Source organism: Homarus americanus, unplaced genomic scaffold (assembly GCF_018991925.1).
Source record: "Homarus americanus isolate GMGI-L3 unplaced genomic scaffold, GMGI_Hamer_2.0 scaffold52806, whole genome shotgun sequence".
NCBI lineage: Eukaryota > Metazoa > Arthropoda > Malacostraca > Decapoda > Nephropidae > Homarus > Homarus americanus.
Window position 1 is genome coordinate 6,508,058 of NW_024720773.1, and position 19,087 is coordinate 6,527,144.

A 19,087-nucleotide genomic window follows, 5' to 3' on the forward strand; every position below is an offset into this window, starting at 1 on the left:
GTGGTAGTAGTGTGGTAGGGAGGGAGGCACTGGTGGTGGTAGAAGTGTGGTAGGGAGGGAGGCACTGGTGGTGGTAGTAGTGTGGTAGGGAGGGAGGCACTGGTGGTGGTAGTAGTGTGGTAGGGAGGGAGGCACTGGTGGTGGTAGTAGTGTGGTAGGGAAGGAGGCACTGGTGGTGGTAGTAGTGTGGTAGGGAGGGAGGCACTGGTGGTGGTAGTAGTGTGGTAGGGAGGGAGGCACTGGTGGTGGTAGTAGTGTGGTAGGGAGGGAGGCACTGGTGGTGGTAGTGGTGTGGTAGGGAGGGAGGCACTGGTGGTGGAGGCAGCGTGGACGGGCCAACAGGCAGTCAGTCAGCACGTGGATCTGGTCGTGGCAAGGCTGCTCGTGTGCCACGCTCCTCCACACACCACAGCCTCACTCACCCTTGGACACTTCACACAGCACACCGCCTGTTGACACCCCACCACTGCCGTTGTGTTGTTTGGACATTAGCAGAATATTGACTTGAGTTATTAGTACTAGTGTTAACACGAGCACCTAGTGGGTGGTGATCAATAAGGTGAGCGACACATTACCGAGGAAGTGTTAAGACAGTGCGTGGTGTTAGTGGACGTCTGCAAGGTGAACCAGATCCACTCGCCGCTACTGTACCCCCCCCCAAGCCTCCCCTCGTCAAGCCTCCCCGCTCCAAGTCTCCCCACGCCAAGCCAAGCCAGTGTTACACAAGCTCGACTACAGTAACTCATCATTGTGTTATTATTGTCATCTTGTTGAGGGGTAAGAGAGAGGTGGGCGACGGAGGTAGGCGACGGTACCCACACCGAGCACCACCTAACGCAGTAAGTAATGATCCATGCGTAAGTGATAGATAGATTGATAGATAGATAGATAGATTGATTGATAGATAGATATTCAGTGAGTTAAGACGTCGTACTCAAAGGATTGCCATTGTACTTAAGTGGTGGTTTGCTGTACTCTAGGGGGGGTTAAATCGTTGTACTCTTGGGGTTTAGAAATTGTACTCAAAAGGTTAAGTCATTGTGCTCATTTCGTTAAGTCACTGAATTTAATTGGTTAAGTCATTGTACTCAATTGGTTAAGTTATTGTACTCAAGGAATTAATCCATTTTACTTACGGGGTTGAGTCATTGTATTCAAAGTGTTAAGTTCTTGTACTCAGTGTCAGCGCCTCGACATACACACACACACACACACACACACACACACACACACACACACACACACTTAAACTGACCACTGACACAGAGTAGTGATGATGCTAGTGATTATTATTATTATTAGGATTAGTAGTAGTAGTATTGCTATTATTATTAATTATTGTTTTATTTTTATTGTTGTTGTTATTATAATTATTATTTAGTTAGCCATTAAAAAAACCCACCCTATTTGGTGTGTGTGTGTGTGTGTTTGGTGTGTGTGTGTGTGTGTTTGGTGTGTGTGTGTGTGTGTGTGTGTGTGTACGCGGAAGATGACTGGGCTGGATGATCTTTGACAACCGAGAGGGAAATACGAAGGCCAAGATACAGTACCCTACCCTTCCCTACCCTATCCTACCCTTCCCTACCCTATCCTACCCTTCCCTACCCTTACCTACCCTTCCCTTACCTACCCTCTGGTGGCCAAGATGTGTACTAAGAGATCCCGGTAGAGTCTTGGTACTATGCCGTCGCCATAGTTGTGTGAGACACGTCCACACGTCTCCAGAGAAGAATTTTAGATCATTTGAAGATTATCCTCGAGTTAGGTCAGGTCAGGTTAGGTCAGGTTAATCAATAGGTGACCCGGGGAACGTGTTATTTACGTGTCTTCCAAATCCGGTTTTAGGTTCCCAGATATTTCATCGATGATAAAAACTTGGCGGATACAGCATTCAGGGGTCAGGGGTCAAGGCTATACTGGTACGGCGCGTGAGAGATCCCAGGGGATTATTGTTTGGGTCAGGTGGCGTGAGAACCATTCCTGAGTTACACATCACCTGCCGTCATTCATCACCTCTACCGCCCCACTACACCTGAAAAAACCAGGTATTCACTTTAGAACTAGGAAGTATCTGGTTTAGTGTGTGTGTGTGTGTGTGTGTGTGTGTGTGTGTGTGTGTGTGTGTGTGTGTGTGTGTGTGTGTGTAGTGTGTGTGTGTGTGTGTGTGTGTGTGTGTGTGTGTGTGTGTGTGTAGTGTCTCCCAGGAGTTTTAAGTTCACTCCTGGAGCACCTCAGCACCTCTCATCTCAGCTCTTGTGACGATTATATTGAAACTTGAGGAGGTCCTTGAAACGTGTGGTAGTACTCGAGGATGAACCCCCCCCCACAAATAATGTCATGGTGATTAGAGTCATAGTGGTCAACGTGTCATAATGATTAGTGTCATTTTGGTCGTGTCAAGGTTAATCGTGTCAAGGTTAGTCGTGTCATGGCGGTACGAGGATCCTGGTTGGTCAAGGTCGAGTCTCATATCCTTAAACCTTGATTAAGACACACACTAAGAGGAGAGTTGTCTTTCCTTTATAAACAACGACACATCACAACAGGTCAGACGTTTCAGTGTGTTAGTTGAGGATGTTAACGAGTATATGGGGACATGTCTTCTTGGTTTATTGGCATTTTATTCTCACTTCCTACTTACGATTCACTTTATAAATCAATGAGTTACCTGTACCTCTCTCTCCAGACAACACACACACACACACATACACTTACACCATCAGGAAGTGTACAAGGACTATGACGTGTGTATGTGGGGGTTCTGTCTCAACACCGTGCGAGGTCGACTACCTACCTACACCACCGGTAATGCCCCCTGGGAACACTGGGTCATGGGTCAGGTGTAGTCATTGTGCAAGTGTTTATAAGCAGGTGTGGTTATAGACAATGTTTGATCATAGGCAGGTGTGGTGATGGGCAGGTGTGGTGATGGACAGGTGTGGTCTAACCCAACCTAATCAAATTAACCAATCTACCAGTGCCCAGATACTAGTGTAAAAGGCGGGGCACAAGGACCTGTTTGATGGGACGAGTGACTTACTTAGACTTGAACCTGTTTGTGGGGACTATTGACCTGGGCCAGGGTAAGTGACCTGAGTGGGGAAGTGACCAAAAAAGCAGTTAGTGGGAGGAGTGATGTCTACTTGTTGGTGTAGACAAACATTTGGTAGGTGTGTGTGTGTGTGTGTGTGTGTGTGTGTAGGCGTGAACATGTGTGGATATTTCTACAACTGTATTTCTCGTGTCGGTTCGGTGTGAGGGGAGGAGGAGGAGGTCGTGTCAGTTCGGTGTGAGGGGAGGAGGAGGTCGTGCCAGATCTGTGTGAGGGGAGGAGGAGGAGGTCGTGTCAGTCCAGTCTGTGTGAGGGGAGGAGGAGGAGGAGGTCGTGTCAGTTGTGTTCGGGGAGGAGGAGGAGGTCGTGTCAGGTCTGTGTTCGGGGAGGAGGAGGAGGAGGTCGTTCTGTGTGAGGGGAGGGAGGAGGAGGAGGAGGTCGTGTCAGTTCTGTGAGGGGAGGAGGAGGAGGAGGAGGTAGTGTCAGGTCTTCATGAGGGGAGGAGGAGGAGGAGGAGGTCGTGTCAGGTCTGTGTTCGGGAGGAGGAGGAGGAGGTCGTGTCAGTTCTGTGAGGGGAGGAGGAGGAGGAGGAGGTAGTGTCAGGTCTTCATGAGGGGAGGAGGAGGAGGAGGAGGTCGTGTCAGATCCTTATGAGGGAGGAGGTCATGTCAGTTCTGTGTGAGGGAGGAGGTCATGTCAGTTCAGTGTTCGGGGAGGAGGAGAAGGTCATGTCAGTTCTGGATCAGGTAAGGAGCTTAGCATTTAAAAACAAATGTGGGTCATGTTGTTTCTAACCTTTAACCTTATTTATTTATCTCTCAGTTGTCTTTGTGTCTCTTCTACCTTTCTCTACCATGGGTCAAGGATTAGAGATGAACAAAGGTGTGTAATGGCAGCGAGGGTGAGGTAGGAGACGTGTAGAAAGTGACAGTAAAATGCTACGGTAAGACAACATGTAGAAATACCACACACACACACACACACACACACACACACACACACACACACACACACACACACACACACACACACACACCACTTCATATTAGGCAGGTCACAGAAAGTTCCTCTAGTAAATGAAACATCAGTATATGGGACCTTTGACCTCTCAGAATTGGGTCAGAGTCGTAGTATGTCAGTGTCTCGGTATCTCAGGGTAATGTTAGGGTGGTTAATCTTCAGGTGAAATAAGCTGGGAGAGTCGGATCTTCAGGTGAAATAAGCTGGGAGGGTCGAATCTTCAGGTGAAATAAGCTGGGAGAGTCGAATCTTCAGGTGAAATAAGCTGGGAGAGTCGAATCTTCAGGTGAAATACGCTGGGAGGGTCGAATCTTCAGGTGATGGAACAGCTTTTTTATTATGTTTGTCTATCTATCTATCTATTTATTTATTTCATACATAAATTAATCATACATTACTGAGTTGCCACCCTGACTGTGAGACAAGAGTGTATGTGTGTGTGTGTGTGTGTGTGTGTGTGTGTGTGTGTGTGTGTCATGAGCCTGATACAGCCAGTAATGACGTCACGTGAAGTTGACTTAAAGCTCTCACCAGCACGCAGTAGCTAACCCAACCCTCAAAAAAAAAACAAATGTTGCCAGACCAGATAACATTTTGCAAAGTCTCGTTTAACATTCACAAAGGTTCGTACAGTTGATATTTGTCGTAAGGGGAGTTACTAGAGCACTCTTAACAGGTTATCTTGAGTTAACTTAATAAAAAAAAGATCACATTTGGATTCTCACTGAAGTAAATACGCTCATTTGGCAGGGATCGTGAGACACAATGATTGGATGACGAGAAGATAAGCACTTTAACTATTTCACCTTAAGGTTAACCACTTTAACCTAAACTAACCTAAACTAACCCTCCCAGGTAAAATTAGAGTGTTTAATCATCAGGTGAAATAAGCTCAGGGAAGATGTTAAATTTCAGATGAATCCTACAAAACTTTGAAGAAAAAAAACTGTACTGATTTCGTCTTCTATCTAATGCTAAGTGTAGGTATCCCAATAAGGTAGTGCAAATGCAGTCTCCTTCACTAGTACGTTTACAGGGGCTCGTCAGGTTTTGAGCAGTGTGGCATTCCTGTGTTTATTTACATTTAACAGAAGGAAACTCACAATAGTAAACACACTATGGAATCAAATTAAAACAATATTAAAACAAATATCTCAATGTAATGATGTGTGTGGAATGTTTATATGACGAGCCCCTGTAAACGCACTAGTGAAGGCGACTGTACATTGTAATTTAGGATGGAATTCTTGTGCGACGTCTTAACTCAAGCAGGCAAATACATATTGTTGAGTGTAAATAATGTGGACAGTTCAACGTAGGTGCCATTAGCATTAGGAACCCGGAGATTGCCTCGTGTGTGTGTGTTTTTCCAAGGTCAATATGTCTTTCCACTTTACCAATAACATTATCTCTTGCCAAGTCGGATTCAAATGACGAACGCAAGAGGGATGACATTTTCCACGCCTTTTCAACACTCAGAAGAAAAAATAAACTTACACTTGATTAGCGATTTAGAGATGATTTAGGGTGATATTTCTATTAATATTTAGGATCAATTTAAAGTTTATTTCACCTGATGTGTCTGTATGTGTGTTGGGGGTGAGGGGAGATGGTGAGAGGGAGGGGGTGGGGGAGGGCGGGAAGGAGAGAGGTGTCCCATACAAAAACTCACCGATGAACGAAAGGTGTCATTATTATAAAATTCCCCTCCAGGAACCAGTTTAAATCGGGGAGTTACCTACTTACCTGTGATGGAGACCAGTGTGTGTGCGTGCGAGGCCTACTGTAGCCTCACTCGCCTCAGTTACCCCCCAGTGAGTGCCTGGACAAACACCAACATTAAGAAGAGTCAATTTGATAATACTGTATTGGTTTGAAGAAGGTCTGTCAACACTCCATTACATTTCAGAACATATTACTAGTCTAGGGTTTACCTGTGTTAAGAGTGTTTACCTGTGTTAAGAGTGTTTACCTGTGTTAAGAGTGTTTACCTGTGTTAAGAGTGTTTACCTGTGTTAAGAGTGTTTACCTGTGTTAAAAGTGTTTACCTGTGTTAAGAGTGTTTACCTGTGTTAAGAGTGTTTACCTGTGTTAAGAGTGTTTACCTGTGTTAAGAGTGTTTACCTGTGTTAAGAGTGTTTACCTGTGTTAAGAGAGTGTTTACCTGTGTTAAGAGTGTTTACCTGTGTTAAGAGTGTTTACCTGTGTTAAGAGTGTTTACCTGTGTTAAGAGTGTTTACCTGTGTTAAGAGTGTTTACCTGTGTTAAGAGAGTGTTTACCTGTGTTAAGAGTGTTTACCTGTGTTAAGAGTGTTTACCTGTGTTAAGAGTGTTTACCTGTGTTAAGAGTGTTTACCTGTGTTAAGAGTTTACCTGTGTTACCTGTGTTAAGAGTGTTTACCTGTGTTAAGAGTGTTTACCTGTGTTAAGAGTGTTTACCTGTGTTAAGAGTGTTTACCTGTGTTAAGAGTGTTTACCTGTGTTAAGAGTGTTTACCTGTGTTAAGAGTGTTTACCTGTGTTAAGAGTGTTTACCTGTGTTAAGAGTGTTTACCTGTGTTAAGAGAGTTTACCTGTGTTAAGAGTGTTTACCTGTGTTAAGAGTGTTTACCTGTGTTAAGAGAGTTTACCTGTGTTAAGAGAGTGTTTACCTGTGTTAAGAGTGTTTACCTGTGTTAAGAGTGTTTACCTGTGTTAAGAGAGTTTACCTGTGTTAAGAGTGTTTACCTGTGTTAAGAGTGTTTACCTGTGTTAAGAGTGTTTACCTGTGTTAAGAGTGTTTACCTGTGTTAAGAGTGTTTACCTGTGTTAAGAGTGTTTACCTGTGTTAAGTCATTTTACCTGTGTTAAGTGTTTACCATATTGAAATTTCTATTGTAATTAAGAGTGTTTACCTGTGTTAAGAGTGTTTACCTGTGTTAAGAGTGTTTACCTGTGTTAAGAGTGTTTACCTGTGTTAAGAGTGTTTACCTGTGTTAAGAGTGTTTACCTGTGTTAAGAGAGTGTTTACCTGTGTTAAGAGTGTTTACCTGTGTTAAGAGTGTTTACCTGTGTTAAGAGTGTTTACCTGTGTTAAGAGTGTTTACCTGTGTTAAGAGAGTTTACCTGTGTTAAGTGTGTTTACCTGTGTTAAGAGTGTTTACCTGTGTTAAGAGTGTTTACCTGTGTTAAGAGTGTTTACCTGTGTTAAGAGTGTTTACCTGTGTTAAGAGTGTTTACCTGTGTTAAGAGTGTTTACCTGTGTTAAGAGTGTTTACCTGTGTTAAGAGTGTTTACCTGTGTTAAGAGTGTTTACCTGTGTTAAGAGTGTTTACCTGTGTTAAGAGTGTTTACCTGTGTTAAGAGAGTGTTTACCTGTGTTAAGAGTGTTTACCTGTGTTAAGAGTGTTTACCTGTGTTAAGAGTGTTTACCTGTGTTAAGAGTGTTTACCTGTGTTAAGAGAGTTTACCTGTGTTAAGTGTGTTTACCTGTGTTAAGAGTGTTTACCTGTGTTAAGAGTGTTTACCTGTGTTAAGAGTGTTTACCTGTGTTAAGAGTGTTTACCTGTGTTAAGAGTGTTTGCAGCACATTGGAAATTGTTTACCTGTGTGTTAAGAGTGTTTACCTGTGTTAAGAGAGTGTTTACCTGTGTTAAGAGTGTTTACCTGTGTTAAGAGTGTTTACCTGTGTTAAGTGTGTTTACCTGTGTTAAGAGTGTTTACCTGTGTTAAGAGAGTTTACCTGTGTTAAGAGAGTGTTTACCTGTGTTAAGAGTGTTTACCTGTGTTAAGAGTGTTTACCTTTGTTAAGAGTGTTTACCTGTATTAAGAGTGTTTACCTGTGTTAAGAGTGTTTACCTGTGTTAAGAGTGTTTACCTGTGTTAAGAGTGTTTACCTGTGTTAGAGTGTTCCTGTGTTAGAATAGTGTTTACCTGTGTTAGAGTGTTTACCTGTGTTAAGAGAGTGTTTACCTGTGTTAGAGTGTTTATAACAATTCAAGAGTGTTTACCACCTGTGTTAAGAGTGTTTACCTGTGTTAAGAGAGTGTTTACCTGTGTTAAGAGAGTGTTTACCTGTGTTAGAGTGTTTACCTGTATATGTTAGAAGTGTTTACCTGTGTTAGAGTGTTTACCATGTTAAAGTGTTTACTGTGTTAAGTGTTTACCTGTGTTAGAGTGTTTACCTGTGTTAGAGTGTTTACCTGTGTTAAGAGAGTGTTTACTATGTTAAATGTTTACCTGTGTTAGAGTGTTTACCTGTGTTAAAGTGTTTTACCTGTGTTAGAGTGTGTTTACCTGTGTTAGAGTGTTTACCTGTATTAAGAGAGAGTTTACCATGTTAAAGTGTTTACCTGTGTTAGAGTGTTTTACCTGTATTAGATAGTGTTTACCTGTGTTAAGAGTGTTTACCTGGTAGGCCACTGAGACTCCACAGGAAGCTTCTCTCACACTCATCAAAGATCCGCCTCGATAAAGACAAAAATCCCACTACTCTTGTGTGTGTGGGGGGGGTGGGTGCAGGCCAGGGGGTGAGGGGGGTGCAGGCAGGGGGTAATAGGGGGCTGGTATTGTGGAGGGCTGGTGGGGGGGGTGCTGGTGCTGCAGGTGTCTGTCTGTCTGGTCGGGGGGGAAATCCAGTCGACCCGGGAAGTGTGAGGGAGGCAAGTTTGTTTACATTTTTTCACAATCAGCTGATCACACACACACACACACACACACACACACACACACACACACACACACACACACACACACACACACACCTTATAATTATGACCCTTAAAGTAAATATTAAACATGGTAATTATTAAACTGTTTACTGTGCCTCGACTCGTATATGGTTCTGTTAAGTCTTTATCCCTCAACAGTTATGAGTCATAAAGGAGGCTCAGTCCAAACAGTCTCTAACCTAACCTAACCTGACTAAACATTAGGATTAGACCCATTAAGTATCAGGCTCATTGGGACTCGTCTTAACTCTTAATGGTTAGGTTCGTCCAATAGGATTACATGCCAGTGCTACTATTTATTGCTTGGTCGATAAGGACTGGACCTAAGTGACACACAAGTAGAGGGTGTGTCAGGTATACCTCTCATCTTATAACAACTAATGAAAATGTGTTATTCTCCCCTACAGGTGTGTGGGTGTATGGGAGGTAAGTGAGGCGTGTCGCTCCTCACTATGTCACCTCCATCTATCTCCCTCCTGGTAGTCGTGGTGCTCGGCCTCTCCCTGCCCGGGTGCTGGAGCAAACCCGTCGACGCCCTCCCGGCCTCGTGCCTGGAGGAGGGTGTGGCCAGCCAGCATGACGCAGCCACACCTCCACCACAACACATCTCACCTCTTCATGCTTCAAGACACCAGAGTGGAGAGACGGAGAACGAGACAACAGGAGATGCGACTCGACGGTCTGGAGACGACCACGAGGTGAAGAAGAGAAGTGTTTTGTGTCAGGTATCAAGTGAGGACAAGGTTGACACTAACCATACAGTGCTCGCCCACAGTGAACACAATACAACCTCAGACGACACGGCTCCACCACGGAATGACACGGAGGCGGTTGACTCGCTACACCAGACGGAACTTGCACCAGTCGAGAACATCGCCAAGGCCATCACGGGGGGAAACTCCGCGGGCCTCAACTACCAAAATTCATCGTCAGCCGAGTCTGCCAGCGACCTTAACACAGCGGCAGACAGATATGAACATAAGATCCTGATGGATGACGCTGCAACACACGAGGAAAGTTTTGTGTTAGAATCAGACAGTCACATACATACAGGTTCGGATTCAGATGAATATAAACAAGAAAATTTTGTGGCTGATGAAGATGACCACCAAGTGAGGACCCCAGTGAGGAAGTGTTGTGATCACCTCGAGTTCTTCAGCTTACAGACTCAGAAGTGTGAGACAGCAGAGAACGGCACGTGGTTCAGAGAGGCGGTGCTAAGTATGCTGCCGGAGGACACCGCCGGGGATCTGGAGTACATCACAGGCTCCCTCCCGCCTTGCCCAGGCACTGGCGACCCTCCCAGTATTACTGAAATAAGTCTTGACTCTCACTCCGTCCAAAACTTAGGTTACGTGAGGGATCACACCTCAGGCATAAACTATGATCATGATCATTACTGTCTGGAGGTGGCGGCTAATGGCCAGTACCAACTAGATGCTGGTGCGTTCGTGTTAGCCTCCTGCCTCCCCTGGCCCACCGAGGTGTACACCAGGAAGTGCTGTGAGCTGGATGAATACTTCGATCACGAGGTTGAAGAATGTCGCTTGAGGTCTGCCAACATGAGTGACCATGACAGTTTGGTGCGAGAGTTCTTCAAGACCAACCCCAAGGTGACCTCCATCCACGTTAAGACCGGGAGACTCTCCTGTAGCAGAGGAGCTCCCAGGCTAGTTACGGCTGACAACGCCTTCCTCGACGCCTCCAACCAACTGTGTGAACATCAGTCTGGACACTGTTACCCGAACGCAGTCTACTGCTTGGAACACTTGTGGGCAGAAGGTGACATGACCATGACGGCTGTGGCCTTTGTGTGTCCTCTCGACTCTTTCCACAAGTGTTGTTCCCGCGATCACGTCCTCACCGAGTCTGGCTGTGTCCCGGCCTCGGGGAAGGAAGTGTCGGCCCACATGATGCAGCTGCTGGAGATAATGGAACCTCAGTTCGGGTTTCCTACAGAACAAGGAGGTGAACAGTGTGTGACGGAGTGGATCACTCCTGATGATACAGACATCCGTTGGTTGATCAGTAAGTCTGGCTATCTCTCAATAGACACACCAGAGGAGAATTACGCCACGATGCAGTACTGTGTCGATGATTACGTCGACCCCCTCAATCAGACCCAGACGGTGGCCCTCATGTGTTACACTGAGCTGGATGACATTGTTCCTGTACACCTGTCAGCACGACCCAGTGAGGCGGGGAGTGTAGGTAAGTGTTGTCCCCACAACCAATACATGACTATGGGTAGCTACACCTGTGTCTCCGACGACTTGGGAGTCTCACTGCTACACGACCGCCTGGTGAGTGCCGCCAACATCACCAAGTTAACTTACACGTCCTTCCCTGTGTGTGAGTCTGGATTTGGTTACCATTACTACTACCTCGACCCTGACGCCCTCGACGACCACGGGGAGCTGGTGGCTGGCCAGATGCTGGAGGTGGTGAGTCTGGAGGGCAGATGTGTCCTCAGCAGGCAGCACTTCCCTCGTGAGAGCTACTGTCTAGAGTATGGCGTCCACGGCCCAGACATCCGTCCCATCGTGCTGGTGTGTCCAGAGACTTGGGAAGGCATCGACGTGCACAGTGAGAAATTCGAACTGACGGCGGTGCTGCTGGGGTTGTCCTGCACCGCTCTCCTGGCCACCGCCTTCTCTCTCATCTCCACACGTGTCAGGAGGGGCCTCGTCACCGTCAAGAAGGTAAACCACCCCCTGACTGTCAACTCTAACACCCACTAACACTTACTACTTGCTTGCTTAACTTTGCTTATGGCAGTCCATCGAAGTCGATGACGACATTGTTCCATAACTCATCAATCATCTCATCTGGAACACTTACTAACACCCAGTTACACTCACTAACACCCAGTAACATTCACTAGCATTCCATAACACCATCTGACCATCTAATACTTGACCCCTGACACCCTCTGACCTTCTAATACTTGACCCCTGACACCCTCTGTTTTGTCCTCACAGGTCAACACCCTGGCTGGAAGGATCCTACTGAGTTACGTCATGTCTTACCTGGTGGGGTTCCTGCTGCTGGCTGTTAATATGAAGGTGGAGGTGGCGCAGGACAATGTTGAGTGTCATATTATGGGTGAGTCTCTCTCCCTCTTCTTTACATCTCCAATTACCAGGAAAATCCAACCTGTATTCCTTAAAGTATTTGTCCCATATCTCAGCATAACACCATTCCTCCCTCACATAGATAGGCAAGCAGATAAATGGATGAGTGGAAAGATAATTAGATAAATGGGTAGGTAGACATATAAATGAATGGGTAGACAGATCATTGGATAACTAGATAGGGAGACAGATGATTAGATAAATGGATAGGTAAACAGCTAACTGGATAGATGAATTAATGGACAGGTGGAGAAGTGACCTGGTGTTTGTGTCTCCCTCAGCCGGGCTCCTCACCTTCTTCCTGCTGGCGGCCTTCCAGTGGAACACCTCCATCTGTCTCGAGTCTCTACTACTCACCCTGTAAGTATACTCGCTCTGGTTAAGTGTATATACGTGACCCTTCACTTCACACATGGAAATAAGGAACACATATGAGAAATTAGGAACAAGTAACTCGATGCTCTGGGGTTAAGAGTTTTATCAATAAGACTAGAACCCGGATCATATAGAAACTCCAGGGCCTTAGTGTCAGATTTATACGACTGTGGTCTTCTATTTGATGGGTAGCTCGGTGCTGTCAGAATTATCATGGTGATGTCATTAATTTCATAATATCTCGTATGTCAACTCCTAAAGGCCCCACTTGATGCCGAAGACACATCTGTGAATTGTGACTAAAGGTGTTGGAGTGGCTGAAAGTCGTATCCCTGGCTAAAACTTATGATATGTTTTAGTAATGTGTGTGTGTGTGTACAGTGTTACAGTATATAATAGTAATCTCAGTGATGGTAGTAAATTCTATACATAGTGTTACATGGCTGTGTTGTGTTTACAGGCGAGTGAGTACGTCGGAGGGGTGGAGGTACGTGTATCACTCCGCATGGGCCTGGGGTGTACCCGGGATGATCACCGCCCTCTCCCTCATCCTCGACTACCACAGATACTCTCTACCCTGCGGAGTCATCACCCCGAAAGTTGGCCTCTACAAGTGTTTCTTTTCCGGTAAGTCCACGCTCTATACTGACACTCTACCTTCCTTCACCCTACACTGAGACTCTCTACCTTCCTACACTCTACACTGAGACTCTACCTTAACTAGATACATTACACTGAGGTTTGTTTATATATACCTAACTGATTGATATAACTGTGTATTAACTTGGGTGTTTGTTGACAGATCGGACCGCTAAGTTGGTGTACCTGTATGTCCCAATGTTATTGAGTCTGTGCGCTAACATCGTGCTGCTGGCTGTTGCACGCTACGTCAGGTCTGCCAAGTTGAGACGACTCGAACACGGCCCTCGAGGACGACCTTCAGGTAATTCTAATACGACCTACTCCACCTATTACTGTTACTTCACATCTACCACACCCTCCTCCTCCAACTAGTACTATTACTCCACTCCTTCCCCCACCTACCACACCCTCCTATTCTTAACCACATCCTCCTTCACCTATTACACCCTCATCCACCTACCACATCCTTCTCCACCGACCACACCTTCCTCCACCTACCACACCCTCCTCCACCTACCACATCATCCTCCACCTGCCACACCATCCTCTAAATTTATTACACCTGATAATTAAATGTTCTAACTCTACCTGGAGGGATTGGGTTAGGTTAGGTTAGATTAGATTAGGTTAGAGTAGACTAGGTTAGATTAAGTTTAGTTGTAGGCCAATAGGTGAGGTTAGATTAGGTTAGATCAGGTTAGGTTAGTATTATGTTAGGTGATTATTAGGTTAGATCAGGTTAGGTTAGTATTATGTTAGGTGATTATTAGGTTAGATCAGGTTAGGGTAGTATTATGTTAGGTGATTATTAGGTTAGATCAGGTTAGGTTAGTATTATGTTAGGTGATTATTAGGTTAGATCAGGTTAGGTTAGTATTATGTTAGGTGATTATTAGGTTAGATCAGGTTAGGTTAGTATTATGTTAGGTGATTATTAGGTTAGTCAGGTTGATCTTAAAAGCAGGTTAAGTAACAGGTTAACAGGTTAAGTCAGGTTAGGTTAGTATTATGTTAGGTGATTATTAGGTTAGATCAGGTTAGGTTACAACAGGTTCCCAACATACTGTAGAGTGATGGCTGTGTTGTGTCCGTACAGGTAATGAGAACAGCCAGGATCCTCATAGCACCACCAGTAAGGACAGTGACGACAACGGCAACAACAACAACAGTTCCCAACACCAGCCTGCCACCACCCAAGCCTCTGGCCTCCGTACTCACCAAACCCGTAACTTGTGAGTTCCCATCTGCAGCACCTACTATTAATAGACATTAACATAACCTAAACTAATCTAACCTATATCTCTAGACCCTGAATTAACCTGAGCTAGTAAGATATTGCATCATGCTGGGTAGCTACTCGGGCATTTTTTAAACATTCAGGTTACTTAATCTTTTCACCACACTGCCCTCCGAGCCTTAATTAATTTTTTTAAACCAAATATACGTAGTTTGGTTCGGGTTACTTTTTACTTTTATCCTCTTCACCACTGATCGGCTCGTTAGCCGCTTGGGAGGTCGGTCACGTCTCTGTTACGCACTGTTGGCAAGTACTGGCCATGCACTGGCTCTTGAATGTATCTGAACCTGCTCCAGTGTTGGTCAAGTCTGGCCTTGAAAGAGCCCACACTCAGTACTGTCACAACACTCTCTGGCAGGTTGTTCCAAGAGTTCACAACTCTCACTCCGAAAAAGTTACCCCTCACAGTTTTCTGGGCCTGTGGCTTCTTCAACCTTGAGCTGTGACCCCTTGTTGAGCGAGCGTCCGCCATCTTCAGGTAAGGGCACTCAACTGAGTAGTGCCCATTGAGATGCTTATACGTCTCAATTAGGTCTCCCCTTGCCCGTCTGTAGTATAAGCTAGGCAATTTCAGGTGCTCTAATCTCTCGGGTAGCTGAGGGTGGATATATCTTCTTCCAGTACAATCAGAGGGAATTTTATGCCACCCAAGAACTGAAGACAGATGTGAGAAGGGTGTTATACAGCACCACCCTACCAAACATCACAGGTCTCCTACGGGTACTACGGTCTCCCTCCGTACTAACACTGGGCAATAAAGAACAAACCAACACCTCGAACGGGAAGTAACCTGGCGAGTGGTGAAATAAAATAAATTATTTATTCAGCAAATCTCCATAAAATTTCATGATGGCAACTCAAACTGTGCGTTTGCTCATTTTCAACTTATTAGTTGTCTACCTTAGTTTGTGTATAGTGTAATCTTATTCTGAAATTACTCACGTCTATTGTTCTAATCCTTATTTTATATATATATATATATATATATATATATATATATATATATATATATATATATATATATATATATATATATATATATATATATTGTATTATTTCCCATCCATGTGTGTGTGTGTGTGTATGTGGAATGAACCAACACAGAAGAGGTAACTATAAATAGTGACAGAGTTATGATAGACAAGTGTAGAAAGTAACAGGTAAGTATTGAGAAACAAGTAGAAATATGCACGCATGCATTTTTATATCCTCAAAGCACACACAGACATGAGTCACCCTGGTGTAATATTCAGTAATGTAAATGTTCCTGTACCTTAGGTATCCTAACATTGAACATTCCCACAGATGGATAGAGTCGGTGAAGCTGGTGGTGTGGTCGGGGGCGACGTGGCTGATGGAAGTAATCGGGTTTGTGGTGGCTCAGTACATCATTACACCGTCTGAGTCTTGGTATGACTACCTATGGTATCTTCCCTCCTGCATCAACTCGCTGCGTGGGGTGGGCATCTTCTTCATCCTGGTGCTGACGCCCGAGAACCGCGTCAAGCTAAAGCGGGCACTCGGCAACCTCGGGGGTTCCCTGTACGGACTGAACTCCATGTCGACGAACTCTCGATCGGTGGAAGCCAACAGCTCCTGCGGTAACCACCAGTCCTCTGTTGGCGGATCTGAGGTACGAGGTCCTGGACGTCGCAATATGTCTGTTGCCACCACCATAACGCAGCTTTCCTCTATCAGAAGCTCTCATTCCACTGATTCTCGAGCAGATCCTGCGGCTGGTCGGGCTACGGCACACCCGGGTCTGGCGCACTCCATCAGTCAGGTGGATACGCGGCGGAGCTCCGCGTCGTCAGCGTCATCAGAATATGAGGGACTCGAACTGGATACTGAGATAGGTGCGGGTGGAAGACGCAAGTCGTCGCTGGCAAACTTCGGTGTGGTGTCACTGCCGAGTGTGGATGAAGAGGACGTGTTTGAGGAAGCAACTCCCATACGCATACCTCTTAAAGTCACTCAAACCTCCAGCGACGCTTGACCATAACACTCACCTCCCCCACATATACTCACATCGCATGCCAACATTGTAAGTACAGCGAACATCATACAGATATTTTGTACAGAAAAATATAGGAAATGCATCTTACTAATAACTATTTCAATTTGCTTCATCTTCTTTATATTCTTCAGTCAATGTAATTAATAATTTGCTTTAAAATAATATTTTCTTTGCCACTAATTTTGTATATATTTATGACTCATATTTCAAGTTCATATTAACAGCTTAGCGCCTCACAACCTGACGTATTCTGCTGCCCTGATAAAGACTTTCCGTATTCTTCAGATTCTTGTGTCCTTATTCATTATCAGTAGATTACAGCCTTAGTCATATTCATTGCATCATATATTTTTGTCAGTAACAGACATGCTTCTTCATTCAAGCAAGCCTTTACCTGCCGTGTTGCAGAATGGCAGGAATTAAAGTATGTACTGTACGGACGTTTCTGTTATTTTCTGTCATGAACTCCTGTTGCTCTGAAAGATGAGTTCCGTTAAGGTGTTCCCATAAGACATGAAGCCTCAAGATACCTTTCTGGTGTATCTCTCTGTTCAACAACCTAACATCAGCCGCCAGCAGCATGTCTTATCACCCCCAATACACACACACACACCACATATACACTATTGTTTCTACACAAACAAATACATAACTTCAGTAAGTATTACTTGACACAGTCGGGAATTTACAGGTCTTCCCGGAGCTGGTCTCTGTGAGCATTTGTTAAATACTGTTTAATACTTTATATCACAATGCTAACATAAGAGTGGTCTAAACTATATACTCTACACTGTAATACTTTGTCATAATGCTTCCAAACTCTGGTCTACACTGTATACACTCACTATACGGTAATAATTTATACCACAATATTGCCATAAGTCTGGTCTACACTACACTCTACACTATGCCATTATATTTTGTTATTCGTCACAAACAAGGCTTGTACAGTCTCCGGATCATGTGAACATTAGCCCCCCCAAGTTTATTTCATTTGTTAATCATCAGGTGAAATAAGCTAGGGGCTAATGTCATTCTATTATACATTAATTCTACATGACTCATTCACTGAAACATCACGTCTTTTCAACACTGTCATTCTTACTCAGAACATCATGCCCCCAGCCCTCACTCTTGTCCACTGGGTCAAAACTCACAAAGGTCCATATATTGAATCTTCCTCATAACTGTTTTTTTGTATCTCAATAAACGTATCAATCAATCCTCATAACTGTATACATAAGAATACATGTAAGGTCCATACATTGAATATTCATCACAACTGTATACATAACAAACCATCTAACAACTGAACTTAACCTGAAGCACGAAAATAATATAAAAGTTACATAAATAATAACGACATTACCTGATCTAGATACGTTCACTTATCAGCAGTTAAAAGTTCACTTTAGGTATAAAAAATCGTTTAAAAAAATCCTCTTCCTTCATTATATCTGCTAACTGTTAAGTGCATGCCTCTAGGTAAGGTAGAATAATGTTATGTCATTTATTTAAGGTAAAAATCTGATAGGTATATGTTGTGTTGTTTTTTTTTTGTCTTAAGGCTTGACTCAGGTGAGGAATTTATATCTAATGATTCTTTATGTCTCGCCTCATGCATGTATATAACTATCCTCTAACATTCTTCTGGTGTTGTCTAACTTGGGAACTTACATTGTGGACAAATTGACTGGTTGTTTTGTTTTTTAAATAACCGAGTTGCCATATTATTGAATTTATTGCCATTCTTACTCTATTGTTTAGTAAATTGTTTTTTTATTTGTAAAATTGATATAAGTTGATTATACTGACAGATAATTTAAGAATAAAATAGTGATGAAATAGATGACTATTACCAAAACAGTTGTGGCACTGAGAGTAATATCAACCCTTGTGTTTGGCAGGTTTACTATATCGCTTTGGAACAACGCCCTCGCCCGCCCAGACATCAGTCACCAGCCACCAGTCATCAGTCGCCAGTCATCAATCACCAGTTGCCCAGGACCAGGTTCTCAAAGGTTGACATGCTAAAAATTACCCTCAAGGGTGATGAAAATACCTGTAACCGACTCATTTATGCCATGACACAAAGATGTTTTCATAAAACACGCCAAAAGTGTCGCTGTGTCTGTCTACTGATGTGAGAACACATTAATCTGACTCTGCTAAATGGAGGCCTCAATGGAGAATTTACTTCAACTATATACATAAAATAAATCGATGTGTCAGTTACAAGTAAGAAATTAACTTATGAACCTTTGAGGATGTGAATATTGGCTTCAGGTTCATTGTACTCAGGAACTTCATGTAATCACCTATTCACTGCGTACTGTCCCAGCAATACATAAGGTTTGCAGATATATATCATTCATTCTACCTGTGTTTATACTATACTGTATATTATCACAACAATTATACATATCTGTAAATAGATATTGGTATCATTCATTTAATATATATGCAAATATAGCATTATTTAATACCTGTAAATGTATGATTCATGTTATTCATTAAGTACTGTGTATATAAAACAAAATTGCACAGTGTTTGTAAATATAAACATACAGTATGACTTGTATTATACATATCTGGTTTGTTTGCCAATTTAAGAATAAAGAATATTTATTGTTATTTTTGTTATTATTGTTAGAACCAATTTGTGTGTGTGTATGTGTCCAAAAAATCAATGTTATAGCAACGTTGTACCTTGAATGTTGAAGGGTGAACTTAGGGATTCTAAATACTCACGCGAATGACTTTGTGGAAAACCTCCACCAAACATCCATAGAAAATAGCAACAAAGAACTCATCACGTCTCAAAGATCCCTACCTCCAGAAA

At 43.6% G+C, this 19,087-nt stretch overlaps 1 protein-coding gene across 2 annotated transcripts; it reads left to right on the top strand.

Annotated features, from left to right (window-relative positions):
- The first annotated feature begins 361 nt into the window (after positions 1-361).
- Positions 362-18,879, top strand: LOC121860946. Of its 2 annotated transcripts, none has more exons than XM_042358343.1 (9): positions 362-839; positions 9,188-11,482; positions 11,762-11,885; positions 12,196-12,274; positions 12,750-12,916; positions 13,092-13,232; positions 14,028-14,163; positions 15,534-16,272; positions 18,153-18,879. In XM_042358343.1, exons 2-8 carry the CDS (start codon positions 9,233-9,235, stop codon positions 16,222-16,224), a joined length of 3,588 nt encoding a protein of 1,195 aa, XP_042214277.1. In that variant the 5' UTR covers positions 362-839; positions 9,188-9,232; the 3' UTR covers positions 16,225-16,272; positions 18,153-18,879. The 2 variants fall into 2 exon arrangements, with proteins under 2 accessions (XP_042214277.1, XP_042214278.1); XM_042358344.1 differs by lacking the exon at positions 18,153-18,879 and having other exon boundaries at positions 15,534-15,861; positions 15,956-16,181.
- The last annotated feature ends 208 nt before the right edge of the window (positions 18,880-19,087 follow it).